This window comes from Rhinolophus sinicus, linkage group LG04, assembly GCF_036562045.2.
Source record: "Rhinolophus sinicus isolate RSC01 linkage group LG04, ASM3656204v1, whole genome shotgun sequence".
Taxonomy (NCBI): domain Eukaryota; kingdom Metazoa; phylum Chordata; class Mammalia; order Chiroptera; family Rhinolophidae; genus Rhinolophus; species Rhinolophus sinicus.
The window spans coordinates 148,033,506-148,055,892 of record NC_133754.1 but is presented as its reverse complement, the minus strand read 5'-3'; the positions used below and the strand labels follow the sequence as shown (position 1 = coordinate 148,055,892).

At 39.6% G+C, this 22,387-nt stretch overlaps 1 protein-coding gene across 1 annotated transcript in view; it reads left to right on the top strand.

Moving 5' to 3' along the window:
• The window catches only part of GNA14 (G protein subunit alpha 14), a 155,740-nt gene that overhangs the window by 68,819 nt on the left and 64,534 nt on the right, over positions 1-22,387 (top strand). Inside the window, exon 2 of the mRNA XM_019736652.2 lies at positions 16,939-17,123. Within this exon, the coding sequence (XP_019592211.1) occupies positions 16,939-17,123 (185 nt within the window). The remainder of the gene's footprint in view (positions 1-16,938; positions 17,124-22,387) is intronic.

Below are 22,387 nucleotides of genomic sequence, written 5' to 3'. Positions count from 1 at the left end.
ATTTCATCATTTTAATTTGCAGTCTTTTATTATAGTGAGGCCAAATATTTTTCATATGCATACTTGTATTATCTTTCTGTTAATTGTCTTTTTTATACTTTCCATGTTTTCTCTTCTATTGATGTCTTTTAAAAATTAATTTGCAATAGTTCTTTCAGTGAAAAATATAAATTCTTTGTTGGAATAGATTTTCCCTAGGAAGGGCTTTGTTTTTTGTTTTTTTGTTTTTCATGGTGTATTTTATATGTTGTTTATATGAAAATAGTCTGAATTTTCCCAATGCAATATTGAACAAATATTTACCTTTATTTTCTTGAAGTATATTGATCATTTAAATTTTTTTTTTTTCATGTAAACCTTTAACTCATCTGGGATAGGGTGAGTTTATTGTGATGTGCCATACAGATCTGATTTTTTTCCCATACATTTAAGGTTTTAGTCCCAACACTATTTATTGAGATTCCATTTATGAAAATGGTAGGTGTGGTCCCTGGCACACAGGTTCTTGGTAAATAATCCTTGCCTTACTCTCTCCCTCTCTCTGTCTCTTGCATAGTCTTAGAGGTACAAACTGAGGGGCCTTGCCATATCCAAGAGTTGAGTTCAAGGAGGAAAAACAACAAACAGGACCAATAATTGAGATTTCGCCATTTCGTTAATAGTAAATCTTTATACAGCTCCTCTGAATGATGTATGAGAATTGTTAGCTTCCGTAAAACTAGTTGGGGACTTGATAAGCCTTTTTGCTTGAAATGTGCTTTTCCAGCAGGTCATGTCATCGCTAGGGAAATGGGAGACGTGCTCATCTCTCAATCTCTCAAGGCCTTCCCATTTCCTTCACTTTTCACCACCAGCTCCCTACGAAAATAACTAAAAAAAGCAAAAATGTAAATAAATATTCCCCCAGAATCTGGATATTATAGGTTCTTTCTATTTTATTTTAGAACTTTTTTTGGAAATAATTGATTGCTTGTATTGGATTTCTTTATATTTAGGTTATATTGCAAATACTGCCGCTCTAAAATTATTGCAGATATTTTTTATGAAATAAGCCAATAAAATGAAAATGATAGGCTTTTTAGAAAAACAAAGAGCATAGCACCAACTCCTTTTTCTTATTTCTTGTTTCCCAAAGATGCTGCTCAGATCTGGTAGGAGAATAGTCCTTTTCCCGCATTTTTCACTATATTTTCTCCTGTAGGGCTGGAATTGACCAGACGTAGAAGCAGGGAGGGGTCTATGAAAGAGGGATTCAGCTTCAGTCTTGGGAGCAGCTTCAGTACCTGATGATCTGGTGATTTGGGATCACCGGATAGGGTGGGTGGGTGAGTATGCATGTATGTCTGTGATGAGATCCCAGTTGTTCTAGTCTCTTGACTAGGCTGGTGTCTGCCACAGATGTACTTCATGGAGGAAGTGGGGAGGCTGGGATGGATAGAGGGTGAGTTTACATCAGCCACTGTTTGACCAGGTATCATGATCCAGATGAAGAAAGTTAAAGACCCTGCTTACCTGCAGGACAGAGTTTAGATTGTAAATTAATCAGTAGATGAATGGAAATTGAATCCTCCAGGAATGTGAGAAAATTCAGAATTTGAAATAGAATCAGGAGAGAGAGAGGAGGGAAGGAAAATCTAGAGAATGTATGTCAAACTGTGTCAAAGAACATTAGTCAAGGATTCTTGATTTGGATTGTGGTTGATTTGCAGGCACATTAAGTTCTGCATAAAGTTTAATGAAAATTCTTAGCTAGTCTGCCAAAGAGGTTGAATTTTTTCCCCTTAAGTCTATAGTGGAAAAAAATTCATCCACATATGTTGGATGCGGGTAGGGGCAGGGGAAGACTAAGCAGACATGGAAATATTCACTGTCTTCATCTGAATTTTCACTTCCATACAGGATTTAAAAAAGGAATTAAGCCCACAGTATCATAACCAGTAAGGGAAAATCTCAAGTCTGATCTTGAGACATAATGTAACTAAATTTCCAGTATATGAGAGTGAATATGGAAGTGACCATTTTAATATGCACACTGTAGCCTATAACGCATCTTGTTTCTCCTCTGGATAACTAGACTTCAGCAAAATCCTGCCAAGGCCATCTCATTTCCATGTCCTATTAGCTTCTGTTTGGATTTCAAAGTGTAGATAGTGATTAGATTATAGGAGAATATAAATAAATAAATATATATATAGTGTGTGTGTGATTTAATGGTAACTTCAAAGATATTTTAAATGCATTTTAAATTAGTATTGTTGAATTGATTTTGACACTGTAGTGCCTAATTTAAATAATGCATATTATGATAATGCATGTATGAGTATTTGTAACCTAGATGTGTACTATGATGACGATTATTTCAAGGGAAATATTGATTTTAATGTGATCACATGACATCACTCCTGATTGTCCTGGGTAATACGGCTGGTCCAGTAACACTGGCTAACTCAGAAGAATCTTAGCATATTTAGCCAATAATAGTGCCATTCTTATGTGCTTTCAAAGTTTTCTTCAGTTCTTAAAGACTCTAGGTGAAAACAAATATTCCCTGTTTCAATCTGTCATCCTTTTAGCAAATAAGTACAAGTCTGATGTTTCTCTACTGGATAGATTTATACCAAAATATACTCAGGCTGGGAAGGCATGTCCTGGGTAAAAGTGAGAAATAAGTGATTTTTGCCATTGAGATTGATCTCTTTAATCCTGAGTGCATATTGAGCTGGGGAGGCACTTAACATTTGCAGGGCACAGGCAAGAGTATAAATGGAAGCCCCTGACGGTTGTCCTCTAGTCACCACCACCTTCCACCCACAATGCAAAGGGCATTACAAGCCCTCAGGCCAGCACATCCAAGCTTTGTCCACACCCCCTCACAAACATCTGTCTCTTCGCTACCCTTCAGACCTAGGGATGTACATACCAGTGGCATCTTCGCCTTCAGGAGGGTGGATTGGAGAAGGGTCCATATAGGCCCTGGAAGTGTACTTGGTGCCATTTGGGCAATGACATTCTAGGTTCTCAAAGTGCCTGGAGCATGGTCTTGAAGCTAGGGAGAGGACAGGAACTACAAGTGGGCATGTCCCTTCTGCCCTATAGCCTCATTGCTCAACTGGGTGGGGAGACATGAAAGAGGGCCAGAACGATGCCCTCTAAAGTTTGAAGCTCCTTTGTCCAACTCTGAGGGTAGCACTGTGTTGAGCCCTAGAAAATGGGAATAATTGCTCGGTGTTGTCTCGTCAGCCCTTTCATTTTCAGTCAGCACACATCTGAATGTCTGTTTTGTGCAGATTGTTAGGTTAGGTGCTGTGGGAGGATACAGAATACAAAGCTATTTTTAATTTAGTTGTGGGGGAGACAAAAACTGAACTGAGGATAATTACAAAATAACTGATTAATAAGGGAAACTAGTTCGCTCATAATTGTAGGGTAAGGGAATTTTGGATGAAACTGAGTAATGGTCCTAGTTGGTGGAGGAGGGATGGTTTCACGGCCACATGGTGTTAGAGATCATGTTGTTTAGGGCTGACAAAGCTTCCAGGGCTTCAGCAGGTACCATAAATGTGTGACTGGACCTGATAGAGGACCATGAGAACTACAGATAGAATGTGAGAGGGTTTGTGTGGAATTAGTGAATCAGCAAATTCAAATGAAAAATAAAAAAGTTGAACAAAGTACTGACCAAATAAAATGGGAATGAGACCCCTGAGTCTAAACTTCTGGGGTTGTTGCTGATGAAATTAAACTAATATGGCTACACTGCTGCAGAAACTTAATTGCTCACCCACATTTACTCTTAATCCAGTAACTTTATTTTATTTACAAAAACTTTATTTTTCAATTACAGTTGACATAAAATATTATATTAGTTTCATGGGTACAGCATAGTGATTAGACATTTATATAACTTACAAAGTGATCCCCCTAATATGTCTAGTTCCCACCTGACATCATACATAGTTATTACAATATTATTGACTATATTCCCTAAAGAATAACTTTAGTTAAGGGAGTTCCTTCACACAGAAAATAAGTGTGGGGAAAAGTTGTAATGAGAAAACTCTTTAGCATCCTAGTAACAATCCAAATGGTGATTAAAACAAGTGGAAACCTTGTCCCTCATGTTGGAAGTTTAAAAAGTTTGATATATTTAGAAAATGTGTAGGAATCCCCTATTCTTTGCTTTTCTGTAAAAATCCTACCAAAAATTATTATATCAAGTTTCTCTGAGTGTTGAGCCTGCAATCGCCTTTCCCAAACACGCACAGTACGGGGTTGACTAGAGTGCCCCCAATTCATGATGAATTTGGAATCTGTGAATGTGAGCTTCTTTGCAGATAAAATCAAGTTAAGATGTCATACTGGATTAGGGAGGGCCCTCAATCCAATATGACTGGTGTTCTTACAAAATGATAAAATTTGGACACAGACACACACAGAGGAATGATAGCCATGTGAAGAAAAACACGCAGATTGGAGTTATGTTGCCACAGGCTGAGGAACATCAAGGATTGTCAGCAACCACCAGAAGCTAGGAGAGAAGCAAGGAACAGATTGTCCCTCAGAGCCTCAGTGAAAGAATAAATTTCTATTGTTTTAAGGCATTCAGTTGGTGGTACTTTATTATAGGAGCCTAGGAAACAAACACAGGCACCACTTCCTAATGTCCCCATTATTAGAAATACCACTAAGTTCCTGGTCTCAAAGGTTGTATAATTCCTGTTGCTAATCTTGTCTCTCAAATACATTCAGCCTCCTAAACCATGACATTTCCAGTTATTTTTCTTATCACTTGTAACAATAATTAATATTTGAATACTACTTTTTAGAATTAAAGTGATTTTAATTTTCACAACAAGTGATGATGGGATGGGTATTATTCTGCCTATTTAATTGATGAGGAAACTGAGTTTCAGAGAGTTTAAGTAATTTGTCTAAGGTCACACAGTTGACTAGGGTATTAAAAATCTGTGATTCCAGCAAGGATAGGCCCTTTAGCTCTCAGGAAAAAACAACACTCAACCCCAAATGGAGTGCCTGGCTGTAATTATTTGCATTACTGCCTTCTCCATCATTCCAAAGAAAAGGCCATAGGAACACGTCTATATCCTGGGGTAAGATGAGAATAATGCTCAAATCGTTCTCCTTTGCTTCCCCACACCTTGGGGGACTAGCCCTTGTTGTTACCACAGCAAAGCATGCCAGTGTTGATAAAACAAGAAAAGAAAGAGCTTATTTACCGCCATTTTTAGAAAAAATAACAATAGAATTTCTTTTATATGCTTAACTACAGCCTTAGAAGAGACATCAGATTGGCTTTTGGTGAAAAGTTCCCCTCTGCCCCCCACCATAAGTAGGTCATTGGAGATATAATTAATACAGATAACAGCTATCTCATATGCAGATTTCTTTTAGTTGACCTCTTTTGAATACATTTTCCCACTTTCTGTAACAAAGCAACTGGTTGGGTTCTGTTGTTCAGCTGGTTTTATAGCAAGGTCAAAACTACATTCTCCCGATATAAGAAACATGTTAGCAACTCTTAATAATTGTCTTACTGAAAAGCTGTTTTTTTTGTTAAGGTGGCGGTTATGAATTTTCTTACCTTGGGCTGTATGTTTAAGCAGTAAATTCGAGTTATAAGGCCAAAGGAGGCTGTGACGTCTCTCCCAACCCCAACTTGCAGAGTTATACTGAGGATGACCATATACTTTATTGTCCACACCAGGACACGTTTGAGAATGAAAAATGCTACTATAGATAATTACCTCAGGATGACAGGTATAAACTAGGCTGGTCCTGGGCACCTGGAAGATACGGTCATCCTGATCATTTTAATCCACCCTGCAGAGGGGAGTCCAGCCAGTTTGAAAACATCTTCCCACAAACAGATATTAACTGTTTCTTGGAAATTAAATAATACATACTTAAGAAACTCTTTTGGATATCTGTAAGACACATTGGAAAAAATCTTACCCAAATCTTCTGGTCTTAGTCATTCTGGAGCTCATGGATCTGGGGAGACTGGGGCTGGAAGGGACCTTGGCCTGAAGAAAGGAAACTGGGGTGTTGGCCTTCCCCACTTGGGTAGAGACGCATGCCCCCAACCAAGCACTCAACATTTGCTCAGTAAATAGTAATTGGAATGACGGCCTGTCCTGCATTGGATTGTGAACTTACTGATTCACAGCTGTACAACAGAAAAGCAATTTCTTTCTCTCAGAGGATGAAGCCATAATGAAGATCATTTGATGAGAACTGGAGAGTTGCATAGGCACAAAGTTGTTTGTTGATTTGGGGGTGCAGAGGAGAATTAAAGGGGGACAGTATATTTAATTTATTTGGGGAAAGGACTGTCTGATTTAAATGGTAGGAAAGATTCCAAGGCTGTGTGGTGGTTAGATGAGTGCTAAGGAAAGTGGTATTAGGACATTCTTCCAATATTTAGACATTTATTGAGCACCTACTCTGTGGCAGGTATTGCCCAACGTGCTAGGGTTCAAAAGTAGAGAAGAGAGTTCCTAATCTAAAGGAAATGACACACTAGTCTGAAGACATGTAAACATCATGACAAATGCAGTAATAATGGTATGTAAAGATATAGTAGTAATAGAAAGAAGAGACTGAGTCTCTACCTGGGAATTCAGAGGGATTCATGGAAAAAGTGATGTTAGAACTGTGTAATGAGTTGGACAAGTTGGCCTGGGAGTCAGAAGCCTACTGGGATAGAGAAAGAAAGGCAGAAGTAATATGGCCTGAATTTTAAGTGGTTACTATAACCTTGTCAGTATCTTGCTATTACTTAACCTATGCATTCTTTTTAAAAACTTGTTTATTTTTTTTAGTTACAGTTGAAATTCAATATTATCTTATGTTAGTTGCAGGTGTACAGCATAATGGATAGATATTTATGTTATTTATGCATAATGTGATCCCCCGATTAGTCTAGTACCCACCTGGCACTATACATACTTGTTGCAACATTATTGACTATATTCCTTATGCTGTACTTTGCATTCCCATGATTATTTTGTAACAACAAATTTGTACTTCTTAATCTCTACACCTTTTTCACCCAGCTCCGCAACCCCTCTCCTCTCTGGCAACCATCATTTTGTCTCTGTATCTATGAGTCTATTTCTGTTTTTTTTGTTTGTTTGTTTGTTCTTTAGATTCCACATATAAGTGAGATCATTCGGTATCTGTCTTTCTCAGTCTGACTTATTTCACCTAGCAAAATACCCTGTAGGCCCATCCATGTTGTCACAAATGGTAAGATTACATTCTTTTTATGGCTGCGTAATATTCCATTATATATATGTACCACTTCTTCTTTATCCAATCTTCTATTGATGGGCACTTGGGTTGCTTCCATGTCTTGGCTATTGTAAATAGTGCTGCAGTGAACACAGGGGTGCATATATCTTTTCTGATTAATGTTGTGGATTTCTTAAGATAAACACCTAGAAGTGGAATTACTGGGGTCATGAGGTAGTTCTGTTTTTAATTTTTTAAGGAACCTCCAAACTGTTTTCTATAGTGGCTGCACCAATTTGCAATCCCACCAGTGGTTCCCTTTTCTCCACATCCTCGTCAGCACTTGTTGTTTGTTAATTTATTGATGGTAGCCATTCTGATAGATGTAAGGTGATATCTCATTGTGGTTTTAGTTTGTATTTCTTGATTAGCAACATTGAGCATCTTTTCATATGTCTATTGGCTATCTGTATGTCATCTTTGTAGAAATGTCTATTTAGGTCCTCTGCCCATTTTTCAGTTGGATTGTTTGTTTCTTTGATGTGGAGTTGTAGAGTTTTTAAAATAAATTTTGGATATTAACTCCTTGTCAGAGATATCATTTGCAAATATCTTCTTCTATTCAGTAGGCTGTCTTTTAGTTTTGTTGATGGTTTCCTTTGTTGCAAAAACTTTTTAGTTTAATGTAGTCCTATTTGTTTGTTTGTTTGTTTGTTTTTTGTTTCCTTTGCCCAAGGAGATAGATCAGAAAAAATATCACTAAGAGCAATGTCAGAGCATTTATTGCCTATGTTTTATGTTTTTTTTTAGGAGTTTTAAGGTTTCGGGTCTTACTTTTAAGTCTTTAATCCATTTTGAATCTATTCTTATATATGGTGTAAGAAGGTGGTCCAGTTTTATTTTTTTGTACATATCTGTTTAGTTTTCCCAGCACCATTTTTTGAATAGACTGTCTTTACCCCATTGTATGTTCTTACTTCCTTTGTCATAGATTAAATGATCCTATAGGTATGCATTTATATCTGGGCTCTTTATTTTGTTCCATTGATCTATGTGTCTGTTTTTATGCCAGTACCATGCTGTTTTGATTACTATGGCCTCGTAGTATAGTTTGATATCAGGTAATGTGATACCTGCAGTTTTGTTCTTCTTTCTCAAATTGCTGTGGCTATTCAGCATACATTTTAAGATTATTTGTTCTAGTTCTGTGAAAAGTGTCATTGGTATTTTGCTAGGGATTGCACTGAATCTATAGATTGCTTTGGTAGTATGGATATTTTAACCTTAATTCTTCCTATCTTTGATCATAGTATGTGTTTCCATTTAATTGTAATTTCTTCACTTTCTTTCTTCAGTGTCTTATAATTTTCTGAGTACAAGTCTTTTACCTCCTTGGTTAAATTTATTCCTAGGCATTTTATTCTTTTCATGCAGTTGCAAATAGGATTGTTTTCTTAATTTCTCTTTCTGACAGTTTATTATTGGTGTATAAAAAGGCAATCAATTTCTGAATATTAATTTTGTATCCTGCTACTTTACTGAATTCATTTATCAACTCTAATAGTTTTTTATATTTTTTTTTTTAGATTTTATTGGGGAAGGGGAACAGGACTTTATTGGGGAATAGTGTGTACTTCCAGGGCTTTTTTCCAAGTCAAATTGTTGTCCTTTCAATCTTAGTTGTGGAGGGTGCCGTTCAGCTTCAAGTTGTCCTTTCAGTCTTAGTTGTGGAGGGCGCAGCTCAGCTCCAGGTCCAGTTGCTGTTGCTAGTTGCAGGGAGCGCAGCCCACCATCCCTTGCGGGAGTCGAACTGGCAACCTTTGTGGTTGAGAGGACACGCTCCAACCAACTGAACCATTCGGGAGCTCAGTGGCAGCTCAGCTCAAGGTGCCGTGTTCAATCTTAGTTGCAGGGGGCACTGCCCACCATCCCTTGTGGGACTCAAGGAATTGAACTGGCAACCTTGTGGTTGAGAGCCCACTGGCCCATGTGGGAATCAAACCGGCAGCCTTCGGAGTTAGGAGCACGGAGCTCTAACCACCTGAGCCACTGGGACAGCCCAACTCTAATAGTTTTTTGATGGAATCTTTAGGGTTCTCTATATAATAAGCACACTAATCCCATTCACGAGGGTTCCATCCTCATGATTTAATCACCCCCAAAGGCCCTCCTGTTACCATCACCTGAGTCATTAGGTTTTCTGTTCATTAGGTTGAATTTTGGGAGGACGCAACCATTCAACCACAGCAGCAAAGAATCATTTGGAATTTTACCCAACACTAGCCAGATTCTCTCATAAATTGGTACCTTTAAAATAACAAGTTCCAAGATTGCAGCACTTGCAAGTACAGAAACTCCCATTGTATGGCGTGGCTGCTGCCCAGGGGCAGCTGCAAGTTAGAGGGGACCAGGGAGAGTCTCAGCACTCTTGGCCCTCCATGCTGCTGAGAACCACTCCTGCTTAAAGATTCCAAAAGGAATTTTCTTAACTCATCTGTCTCCACTACCAGGAAACCCTGGTACAAGGACCTGAGCTTCCCTCTGTGAATTGGCGTTGGGTGTCAAGTGTCCTGGTCAGAAAGGGCACGTGGCAGGGTGCCTGCTTCTGTGTGAGGTAGCCTTGTGTACTCAGATTTACCCAATCAGTTCTGAGCCTTCTCTTGGCCAGGCAAGCCCACTTTCTATTCTTTTCCAAAACAGTCATCCTGTTCATTTTAGTCAATAAATATTTATTGGGTTCCTACAGTGTGCTCTGTTTTAGGCTCCAACAATTTCAAGGAACAAGAAAAATAAGGAAAAAAAGTTGCTTATAGAGCCAACTTGTGGGTCACATCAGTATATCCATACTCTCTTCTAAGCCCATTGGTCTCATGGATCCTTTAGAACATGTGACCAATGTCCAGAAATGTGTTCCCATTTTTGTTCTGATTTACATTTTGTTCTGTTTATATTCTGCAAAACTGAGCTAAAAAAAACAATGACTTCTCACAGATGGTTTTAGAAAACATCACTGTGTACTAAAGATGGCTCTGCCCATCTCAGAAGCTTTATCAGCTTCTCGCTTTGGCTCTCAGGGAGGCGGTCTCTACTAGAGATTGTAATAAACTTTAGAACAATTGGCTTTCTGTTTAGATGTCCTTGGTCTATCACTTGGAAAGGATTTATTTTGCTTTGGCCTCTGTTCCCTCCTGGCTCCTAAAAAAGTACCTTTCTTTTTTATTTTTTCCTCCATGAGCCTTTCTGTGTATTTAAAATTAAGCTGAAACTTGAACCTCATGTTGCTTTCCCAAATCTCAGAAAGAACTTAGAATTTTAGTGCTAAGACATTTTGTTGGCCCTTTTTCAATTACATGAGTTTCAACCCTCAGTTTTTTTGTACCTGGGTGAGGTTCATGAGTAGAATTCCAGAAGCCTCTAGAGAGAAAGAAGGGGAAAGTTCCTTCAAGGATGGAAGTTTGTAAAAGGGTACATTTCACGTAAATAGGACAATAATTTGTATTGTTTCCCAAATTAGGATACCCAGATTACTGGTGATAGACACAATGTTTTTAGCTGGAATATCGCTGGTCTTATTTACTTTATTAAAATATATTTAATTTGATTAATCATGGTAAACGATGTTGGTTATTTATGACATTCATGTTTCCTTTCATAACAAGCTTATTTAAATAAATGAATGTAAAATATTAAATAACCATACAGGTGGCATATGAATATGATAAAAATCACAAGGTAGGTACACAAATATCAGAGTTTGGGGGAACACTGGTTAAGTGAATGCCAGGAGCGAGTGTCTTGTAGGAAAGCTCCCATCTGTGCAAGGTCAAAGGTGCACACCCGTCACCCACAGAAAGCAGGAAGCTGGTGGAGGTGAGCTTTAACTTAAAATAGAACACAAATTATCGGTATATGGCATCCATGCTAGAGTAACAAGCTGTGCATGTTCAATTTAACCACTTATTGAGTGTCTACTCTGGAAAAGGAAATAAGCCACGTTTAAGGGGCTGGGAGAGGCAGAGGGTCCTGGGCAGAGCTTTACAGTGAGAGTCTCAGGAGAGTATTTAAGCCTGATGTGAGAAGCAGGTTGGACTGCAGCCCAGAGGTCGGAGAGCAAGACCTCCTGGAAATCTGCGTTACTGGCCACAGTGCCTTACTCAGAATTTACCCGCTGATTTTATTACAGAGACGACTTGCGGTAGGATGATGCTAAGTGAGAACCTCATCAAATGGAGCAGGCACTTAATGAAAGCTTAAAATTATAACTGTTGTTGGGTTTTCTTCTCCCAAATGTGAAAACGATGAAGCAAAAACTAAGTGGAGAAGAGCCGTTTCCCTTCTTTATATTTGGAACAGAATCTAGAAGCAGAATTGTAATTTTATTCCTTTCCCCATCTGTGTTTTGACAGCATTGGGTCCAGGAGTAAAAGTGCTTCAGGACTGCCATCTCCTCGCCCCGCCCTTCCCCCACCCTCCCTTGTGACCTCTGATTGAATTCCTTAGTAACCCGGCAGCAAAGTTCACCTTCCAACCAAAAGCTGCTTCCAGGTGGAAGGCTCAAGTTGCCCTCTCTCTCTGAGCTTGACAGGCCGTGAAAGCGCTGCCAGCAGCATGTTGGTTTTCTGGGGGAGTGGATAAGAAAGTCCTGACAAAGAGATTTGGGCCGTGCTACTGACCCAAACCACATATTCTAGTATGTAATTAGATGGGATATAAAAGTTAAGTCACCTAGTCCTCCAGTCACCAATAATTTTCATTCTAAAAGTCATATCCTTTAGATTTTTCTTTTGTTTACACAGAATAAATGGTTATACTCAATGTCTACGTGTTGAGTTTCTGTTTAGAACCAGTGAAGAAACTCAGTTCAGATCCTTAGCTTGCGTTTACTGGTCCCCATGGTCCTGCTCACAGTTGTCATTGATGAGAGACCCTTGCCTCCCACCCCCACCCCCCTCATGCCCCTATCTGCCGCTGGAACCATCTTATTCAGAGCAGAACTCTGAAGGATTAAAGGCCCACGTGTTAGAATCTCAGGGCCAGGTGAAGACCCTACTAAGAAGCCGATAGGAGGTGTCACTGGCCATTTATTTGGGGAAGCAGTGTGAAACTAGCACCTCGTATTATTCTGGGAAGTACCTGTACCAGCACAGACCTGGATTTAGACCTAAGGCCCAACACTTCCAAGCTGGGTGACCTTGGACAAGCATAGACCTTGGACAAAGATGAAATAAACTATTTAATCTTTCTGATTTTCAGTTTCCCTTTGGGAAAAAGAAGACACTAACTGGGTTATGTTGAGGCTGAAATGAGAGCAAGAAGATATTCCAGACTAAGTCTCTGCTCCCTCAGCCTCAGCCCCCAGTGGTGTCGCAATGTAGAACTGAAGAATATTTTAAAATATTGGTATTAATCAAATATGTTTATATATTCTTTTTGTATTAATCCTTAAAATCATTTTTAAGATTTTTCTTTGTGAAATGCTCCATGTCCAAAAGCAACATGAATGACTTTTCAGAAATGTGTCTGTATTTGGAGCTGGAGGTGGGGTTGGCTTTAACCTCTTATAAGTAGATGGCCTTTATAACTAAAAAGATTCTCTACTTTTGTGCAAAACTTTCAGCTGAATCTTGATTGATTTCTTGGTTTCAGGGCCAAAATCACAGTTTTGGAGCTGGAGTTTGTCTTGAGATAGTTACATAATCTCTCCATTCATATTAGCTTCATGGTGTATAGAATGTAGAAGTGTTAATGTTTGCTTGGGATAAAGTAGCACTAGACCAGAGGTTAGCCTTGCTATGGTGGAATAGAAGGAAGTGTGGAAATATCGTAGATGGGAGGAGATGCAGGGACCCTAAGATTCTATAAGAACAGAGATCTAATCTGATCCAGAACGTTAGGCCAAGTCCTGACAGTATAGAGTCTTCCCACAGGTCCTCATGGTATCATATGGGGTTTAGGCAGCCAAGAGTCATCACTGAAATTGTGATTTTAGGGGCACCTGTTCTCATTGCAATTATCTTTAGACAAGTCACATCTTATTTTTCTGCTGTTGTCCATGATGTAAGACCTATGGAGGAAAACTGTGACTTCTCCTGTGTTCCATTCATACCTTCATGTAGCCTTCCTTTGAAAGCTGGCTATGTAGCAAGCACATTATTCGTGGTACCCAAATGAGTGAATTCCATGCCTCACCTTGCTGGACTAAGGGTGTAGTGAGAAACGTGTCTGTAAATAAACAATTAGGGGATGTGTTCCACTAGGGTATCCATAGTCACGTTGAGAGCTCAAACGGGACAGACCTAGCTGGGGTTTGGAGGGGAAGAAATTCCTTCAAGGGAGGTGATATTTGTGGTGAACCTTGTAGGCAGAGGTATTGATGGCCTAGCCTTGGAGCTCCAGCTCTGCATTTGCACTGACCTTACCTTGTTTGCTGACTCAGCCAGGTTCCTCATCTCTGACATGGAAAGACAGTACCCAACTTTCCAGCTTCTGGAGATAGAAGGGGAGGTGACAGTGAGACTGCTTGTGAGGACACTTGTCCTTCACCTGTCTGAAGGTTCTTCCTCATACTGTAGCAGTGTGCGCCTACAAGATGGTGGGTCTGCCAGGGCTTAGGGTTCAGTGTATGGCTGTGAACTTCAGATTTGACCAGTATAACTAAGTCTTTTTGGTCATGACCCCGACTTTCTTCTCAGGCAATACAGCCTGTCACTAGAGTCCGATTGTCTGAGGATATCCCCATTCTTTCTTTTGCTAGCTGTGTGACCTTGCATACGTTACTCAATCACTCTGAGTCCCAGGTTTCTTGTCTCTAAAATAAAGATGATGATAATGGTATATATCTTGTAGGGTGGCTATGAGGATTAAAGGCAATAATTTGTATAGAGTGCCTGGCACATAGTGACTACTCTATTATTTGTCGTTCTTGGGACTGGGGGAATAACCCAGAAAGAGTCACAGAGAATTGAGATAAGTCTCCTGGCTCTGCCACTTCTTGTGGTTGTTCCTGCTGTGGTTGAAGTCATTGCTACCCACATAATACACTGGGTAATTGAGAGAGGATGACCTACTTTATTTTCCTATGTTGTTGATAGTATAATAGTTGAGACTGGATGAATTCTTTATCACTATTAGGTATTCAAAAAAATACTGGAATATTATTCAAGCCTTATAAAGGAGGGAAATTCTGACACATGCTACAATATGGATAAACCTTGAAAGACATTATGCTAAGTGAAACAAGCCAGTCACAAAAAGACGAATACTGTATGATTCCACCCTATACGTGGTACCTAGAGTAGTCAAGTTCCTAGAGACAGAGTGTTGAATGGTGGATGCCAGGGACCAGAGGGAGGGAGGAATGGAGAGTTGTTTAATGGGTACAGTTTCAGTTCTTCAGGATGTAGAGCGTTCTGGAGAGTGATTGCACAACAATGTGAATGTACTCAACGCTACTGAATTATACCCTTAAAAATGATTAGGATAGTAAATTTTGTATGTATATTTTACCACAATTTTTTAAAAGCTTATTAAGCATGTGCCAAGTATTAGACACCATATGTGGCACAAGGAGAGACAGTGTGAGTAAAAACAAACGTGGCCCCTGTCTACCCTTATGGAACTTAGAGGCTGGTAGGGGAGACACATGTTCAATGGAGAATGACATAAATGGGCAAAAGTACAGGAACAAGTACTGCGAAGAGAAGTTCATGGCACCATGAGAACCTAGACTAGAAGGACTTGACCTTGTCAGGGAAGCCAGGCCAGGCCAAGAGCAAAGGTGAGCACGATGAAGGAAGACCTTCTAGGAATGTGAAAAGCATGTGCAAGGCCACAAGAAGGAAGGGCCTGAAAGGACAGTGCAGCTGGCATGCAGAGAGTGGAAGAAAGAATGTTATGAGAAGTGGCTGGTGAAGATGGCCATAATAAATTTTGTCTGTTTCTGAGCAGAGCAGGCAGTCATTGAAGGTTTTGAATTGAGGATGGAAAGATGGACAGAAAATCAGATATGTGCTTGAAAAGATCAATCTGAAGGAATCTATTTTTTAACAGGGAAAAATCTTATGAAATACTAAGGGTTGTTTTAATTATCCACATGGGAAAAATTGAACAAGTCCCCTAAGTGTTTCTCAGGGCCCTGATTTGAGTACAAATGATGACCCACATCACATAAGTCTTAATAGTTATAGGTTATAATCAAGTTAACAAACTATTATCAATATGTTCCATCCTCCTACTCTGACAAACATGTCTCTATAACTAAAATGTCAGAAAAGGTACGTATAACTATGGCTTTTTTTTATGGCTAAGAGTCTGCAAAGTATCAAAGACAATGGAATTTAACTATAAATATACTGTCTGGGTGTTCTGTTGGGTCAACGAGATGCATATAATACAATATTTTATAATTAAGAAATCATTTCCTATTCAATAACTTTTATGTTCTTTATATAAAAATCATTAATTATGTTTTAATTAAGATTATCAGATAATTTGTATTCTTTTGACAGAAATACTGAGTTAGACAACTTTTCTTATTTTGCAATAGCTATGTTGAAATTCACTTGCATAGCATAAAATTCACACATTTGACGTGTACAACTTTTCCTGAGTCATTTTAGTTCTGAGATAGTTTCACAATCGTTTCAATTTAAAGAAACTTTGCCCTCTGGAGGACAGGACATGTCAACCTGAATTGTTAACAAAATTCTCAAAGCAATACTTAGATTGAAAAATGAACCATCTATATAACATACCATGTTCCAAACATGGTAATGGGATCTCATACAATAAATTATTTTTATCACAGAAAATATTAGAAAATATTTTCATTTCATCATATAAAGCTCTATCACTTATACTGCAACTTTTACTATCTTTTCAAGCAATAGCTCAATCTAATATTAACGTCAATCCCTGGCATCATATTTCACACGTCTTAGTCTAGACATCTATACAAATGTCAGAGCAACAGAAATGGTTGATTCTCAGAACTGTTCCTTGGCTGCCATGTGCAGGTGTAGAGGACCTCCTGAAGTACAGATTGGAATATGAGGAGTAGCAAGAATATAGACACTTGGCACCACTGGGGATGGTCCTTCGTTGTACAAGGATCAATTGCATTCATGTATCTGAATGGAAGGAATTGACAAGTTAAGTAGCCTTTTCTCTCACCCGAGTGTTCCTGCTGCTCACATCCTCCCTGCACGCTGAAGCAGTCTGCATCACTGCCACTGCTGGGTTAGCGGTAGCAAGAGCCTCAAATGTCTTGGGCTTTCAAACACAGTTGCCAGCTCTTTTGAGGCCTTAGGGCAGGGGATGTGGGTGAGCAGTTCCCTGAGGCCTAAACAGTGTTAGTCACAAGTGCCGATGGTTAGGATTACTCCAAGTGACACAGACACTCATGTGTCCTTAATGAATTGAGAGAGAGAGAGAGAGAGAGAGAGAGAGAGAGAGAGAGAGAGAGAGATTTGAGGCCTTCTAAAGCACAGGGTCCAGGGTAAGGACCCCTGTCCTGGGATTTAGGCTAATACTACCCTGCATCAGCATTCTCCAGGCCTTTTCCAAGTCTATCCCATCAATCTGTTAATTGTGACATGAACCAACACTACCAGGAAATCCCTTCTTTCTTAGTATGTTCCTTTTGAAGATTGCTGACTGTGTTTTTCACTTGTTTTGTCTTGTTAGGAACTGGTGAAAGTGGCAAAAGCACCTTTATCAAGCAAATGAGAATTATCCATGGATCTGGTTACAGCGATGAAGATCGAAAGGGATTCACGAAGCTGGTTTACCAGAACATCTTCACCGCCATGCAAGCCATGATCAGAGCCATGGACACGCTGAGGATACAGTATGTGTGTGAGCAGAATAAGGTAAAGCGCTGAGGGCATTGGCCCTATTTGTGATTGCATGCTTTCCTACTCTGGTTAGCAGAGATCTCTGAACAAAAAGATTTACTGAGTGTTCTGGTCAGAGGCCAAAAGAAGCTCTTGAGGTCAAACTCCAGAAGAGTGTGATGAATTTAGTCAGCCCTGCAGTCTTACTGCTGGTGGTCATGTGGGGCTACCCCACGTGCAGGAATTCAGAAATGTGGGCAGTCATTTAGGTTGCTTATTTCAGGCACTGAAAAAAGGAAGACATACACGTTTTCTCTTTCAGCTAAGATACTCTGTTAATTTTTCACTGGAGCAACAGAGCTCTTTGGTGTACAATTGCCAACTTTTCAAGACTTCCCAGTCTTAAGAAATATTTTCACAAGTTCCCTGGAGACTACTCAGAGAAAGCAGTAGATTTTGTGTATTTTGGGAACGAGCCCTTGGGAGTTAAGTGATAGCTTTATGAGATCGATGCTTATATCCCAACTAGCAATGGACTCTGAAAAAGTAGTGGTATCAAGCTGGCATTGGCTTTCCTATCACTACTGGTTATTTAAAATACAAATCTGTGTAAGACCATAGGAAAATAATGAGGGTGGAAGGAGGAGACAAATAAAGTTTTATATGGTATGAGGGAATGCAAATATGTTGGGAAATACCATGTCTGAGTTCATTAAGATTCTGGAGTAGAAATAGTTTATTTAAAATAATTAATATCAAGTTACAACATGACACGATGATAAAGAGAAAATTCTAAGATGTGTTTCTTGTGGATCTACTAAAAAGAAATTTGGCTGCTAAAATGCCAGAATTGCATGGGCTTTAGAATACACCCCCCAAGGACAACTTTATCATGATCTTGTGGCACCTGTCTTCGTGTATACTTTATATATATGTAATATACAAAGAGTTTCAAAGCAATCTGGATTTTTATTACTCAGTGACTAGATTACATAAAAAAAAAAAAAAAAAAAAAAAAAAACACAGCATGCACCATACTTTATTTTTACATTGTGTCCGCAAACTTGTGCCTTTATCATTATTTCCTCAGTCTTGAAGAAATGTATCTTGCCTACAGCTTCAACCTTCAACATAATTATGCTGAAGAGTGTGTGTTGGTGGGGGAGGGGGGTGGTTAGCCTTTGTGCCAAGTAATGTCAGAAGTGCAAACTGGGTCACTGGGAGATTCTAGAAGTGACTGATGATTCCTTTACATACTGGTTTTGACTACATGCATTATATTTTTTTGAACATGTGCAATTCTTTTTAAATCACCCTGTAGAAGGTGAAAAATTAGGCCATCTGTGGAAATTTAGGATTAGGAGAAGAGGTATGTCTTGTGGTTTAGTTAGTCTGTTTTTCTGTGTCGTAAAATGCATCTGGTTTCTCAGTCTTAGTAGGGTGATGGGGAAAGCTTGGATTTTAGGGATGGATTTGTAAACAGACCTATTGGGAAGAAAATGCTTTAAGTGAAAGTCAGTTCTGCTTACCTTGGCAACATGTTTTTAAAACCCAATCAGATTTAGTGATCAAGGTGTTTGGGTTTTTGTTTTGTTTTGTTTTCCCTCAAGGTCTTCTAGAGGTACTCTGAGCTTATATTTTAAACAAAAAGGTTTTATGGGATTTGACATTCCCCTACTTTCTCCTTTTCTCTTGATCTTAATTCTTTTTTATAAGGCCACGTCCACTTGTCTACTAATCTGTGTTAGTTTCCTGCAGCCGTTGTATGTAAGTACCTCAAACTGGGGGGCTTAAAAGAGAAATTGATTCTTTCACAGTCCTGAAGACTGGAAGTCTGAAATCAAGGTTGATGGGTTCCAATGGGCTCTGAGGGAGACTTTTCCAGGCCTCTCTCCGAGCTTCTGGTGGTGGCTGGCAATCTTTGATGTCCTTTCCATCCCTGTCTGTCTTCACATAGAGTTCTCCCCTGTGTGTCTGTGTCATGTGGCATTCTCCTCTCTGTTTACATTTTCCTTTTCTTATAAAGGCAACAGTCATTGGAGTCAGGCCCACCCTAATCCAGGATGACCTCATCATAAGTTGATTACATCTACAAAGCCCTATTTCTAAATAACGTCACTTTCTGAGGTTGGGGTTTGCATGAATTTCAGGAGGACACTGTTCAACCCAATACAGTCTGCCCTCTGACCCCCCCCATTCATGTCCATCCCACAAACAAAAGACATTCACCCCACTCCAATATCCCCCAAAATCTTAACCCATTCCAGCATCAACTCTAAGTCTCAAATCCAATCTAAATATGAAGTCAAAAGCTCCCAAATCTCATCATTTAAATCATCTCAATCAGGTATGGCTGAGATTGGATTTGGTCCGTCCTGAGGCAGAATGCCTTTCCTTCCACAGCCCTGTGAAACTAGGAAACAAGTCAATTATACCTCCTGTCTCCTCTCATTTGAGGTATCGAGCTCCATTCTCAATGCTTTCTTTCTTTCTACTTCAAGTACCTACTATCATGCTTCCTAAACTTCCTCTTATCCCTCAGCCGTGCGCCTGGGATGAACCACGTGCTGAAATGGCTGAAGGAAAGGCAAAAGATTGAGCAGACAGAACATTGGATTGGTTCCCAAAAAGCTGAGCTCTACTCATGGCTCCCCTGTGGGTCTCAGGCAGGAGTCAGCAAACTTATTCTGTAAAGGTCCAGGGAAGAAATGTTTTTGGCTTTGAGAGCTATACGGTCTCTGTGGCAACTATTCAGCTCTGCTGTTGCAGTACAAAAGCAGCCACAGGCAATGAGTAAACGAATTTGCGGGGCTCGCTTGTAAACTCTATTTGCAAAATGTAAAAGGTATTCTGAACTCGTGGGCCATACAAAAACAGGCCACAGGTGGATAGTCCACGGGCTGCAGTTGCCCAGCCTAGTCCTAGGAGAAGCCATGTAACCTCTCTGGTTTTGCATTTCCCCATCCGTTAAACGCAAACTACACATGCTCTATCTACTTCATAAGCCAACATGAACAAAATGAAGTGCTTTATAAATTAAATGGCACTCAGGAAATATAAGGTTAATACTGGGGCAAGTTCAGAAGCCAAACATGGATTCATTGCTTCTTCTGTTGGCTTGTTTAGGTCATTTTCATCCATTCCTTCTTTATTGTTTTCTGAATAATTTTCTCTTTGGGCTAGTCCTGATTCTAAATGTGAAACTGTAACAAAGAATACCATGCTCACTTAGGTCATCAAATGATAAAAATGATTTGTGGTCCAGTAGTATTAAGTAATTAGTTTAAGAAGCATGATATATGTTATCTTCTTTACAAAGTATTGCATCACTTGAAATGATTAGTTAAGACAGGGATGAACAATGAGTGAAAATATATAATTCATTTAATGGTAAAGACACTTTATTAGCTTTTATTTTCACAGTGGTGTACTCCTTCCCTCAATTCTTATTGTTGAGTATTTAGTTCAATTATTCGATTTTTTTTTTTTTTTCAGAGCTGGGAACACTTTCTTCAAAGTATGTAGAGGGAAATGAAAAGTGATTTTAGAGGTTTTCTTTTTTTTAAGATTTTTTTTTTTTATTGGGTGTGTACTTCCAGAACTTTTTTCCAAGTCAAGTTGTTGTCCTTTCAAGTCTTAGTTGTGGAGGGCACAGCTCAGCTCCAGGTCCAGTTGCCATTGCTAGTTGCAGGGGGTGCTGCCCACCATCCCTTGTGGGAGTCGAACCGGCAACCTTGTGGTTGAGAGGATGTGCTCCAGCCAACTGAGCCATCTGGGAGCTCAGCGGCAGCTCAGCTCAAGGTGCCGTGTTCAATCTTAGTTGCAGGGGGTGGAACCCACCATCCCTTGCGGGACTCGAGGGGGAATTGAACTGGCAACCTTGTGGTTGAGAGCCCACTGGCCCATGTGGGAATCAAACTGGCAGCCTTCGGAGCTAGGAGCACAGAGCTCTAACTGCCTGAGCCACCGGGCCGGCCCTAGAGGTTTTTAAATTTTAAATGTTAGTGAGATTATTGCTCAGCTAGGTTGTTGAAAAATCTTTGCCTATTACTTGTCAGGCTACTTATGAAAGGAAATTTATCAGAAATTTAGTTCAGCATTTGATTTTGAACCACCATAGACTTTCAATTAAGATACAACCTTGAAGAATATTTTCTTCTACCTTGCCTACTTTTATTTTTAAAGAAATGATTCATATGTATTTACTCACTGTTAGTAAGCCTGAATGCTTATGAATATCTCTTGACTGTCATATGAGCACAGATGAGAATTTATGACTTCTTGAATAAATATTACAGAGGCATTTGCTCAGTGGCAGTGCTCCGAAATTTGAGTTAGCTTAGAACTCATGTTTACTAATGATGATTTCACTGGCGCCCAAGCAGCTTCGTACTTTTTGCTGTTTGTAGCGTCTCCAACTTGGGAAATTCTCTTTCTAGGCCTGTGCTGTGGTAAAGGAAATGTTTCTGATTCCCTTAATGGTGCTGAGGAATCTGCTTGGATGATTTAGATACAAGATTTCCCCAGGGCTAAGGACAGCCTTGCCTGACTTCTCAAAAGCCTAGTTATATATTCAGTGATCCCTAGAAAAGCGAATTAAGTCTATAGGCTCTCTTGGCAGCAGACCCCAGTTTCTTCCCTGACCCCCTGCTTTTAGGAACTCTTAATTACATTGGGGTCACCTCATACGTGCATGTAACTTACACAAATCTAATTGCAAGGGCTCATCACGCAAGAAAAACACAACCTTTTTTAAAAGGAGAGTTAATAATTAATTAAACAATAAGAGGAGTATTTTGCCTGCCATTCTACTCCAAGTAACTAATTTAGAATTCAGTGTTTCAAGAAATGTGAGGTCTGAAATTCCTTAAAAGAGCATCTTATTACTCGTCCAATAGACGCTTTTGCTGAATTCCAATTTGCTGTTGAAATGGTGGGCTTGGGCCATCTAGCCAACCACAGCTCTTGAAAGGCTGACTTTGGGGGGTTAATTGGCGTCACAGGGCCTCTGCTAGTACTGTTTGAAGTTTTGCAGCTTTTACATTTGGGTAGACAGATGCCTTTGTCAGCAGTTCCCTGCAGTGGTTTGAGCCCCTTGGAGTTCCCCTTCTCCGGATTGCTGGGTTTATCAGGCAATAGGACATCCCAAACAATAGTTGGTTCTCAGTCTTGGCAGCACATTGGAATCACCAGGGGGTCTTTTCTGCTGCTGCTGCAAGGTACCAACCCCAGGAGTCAGCGCTAAGTATTCTCGGAATGCAGCCTGAACTTTAGGATTGACTTTTAGAAGCTTCCCAGAT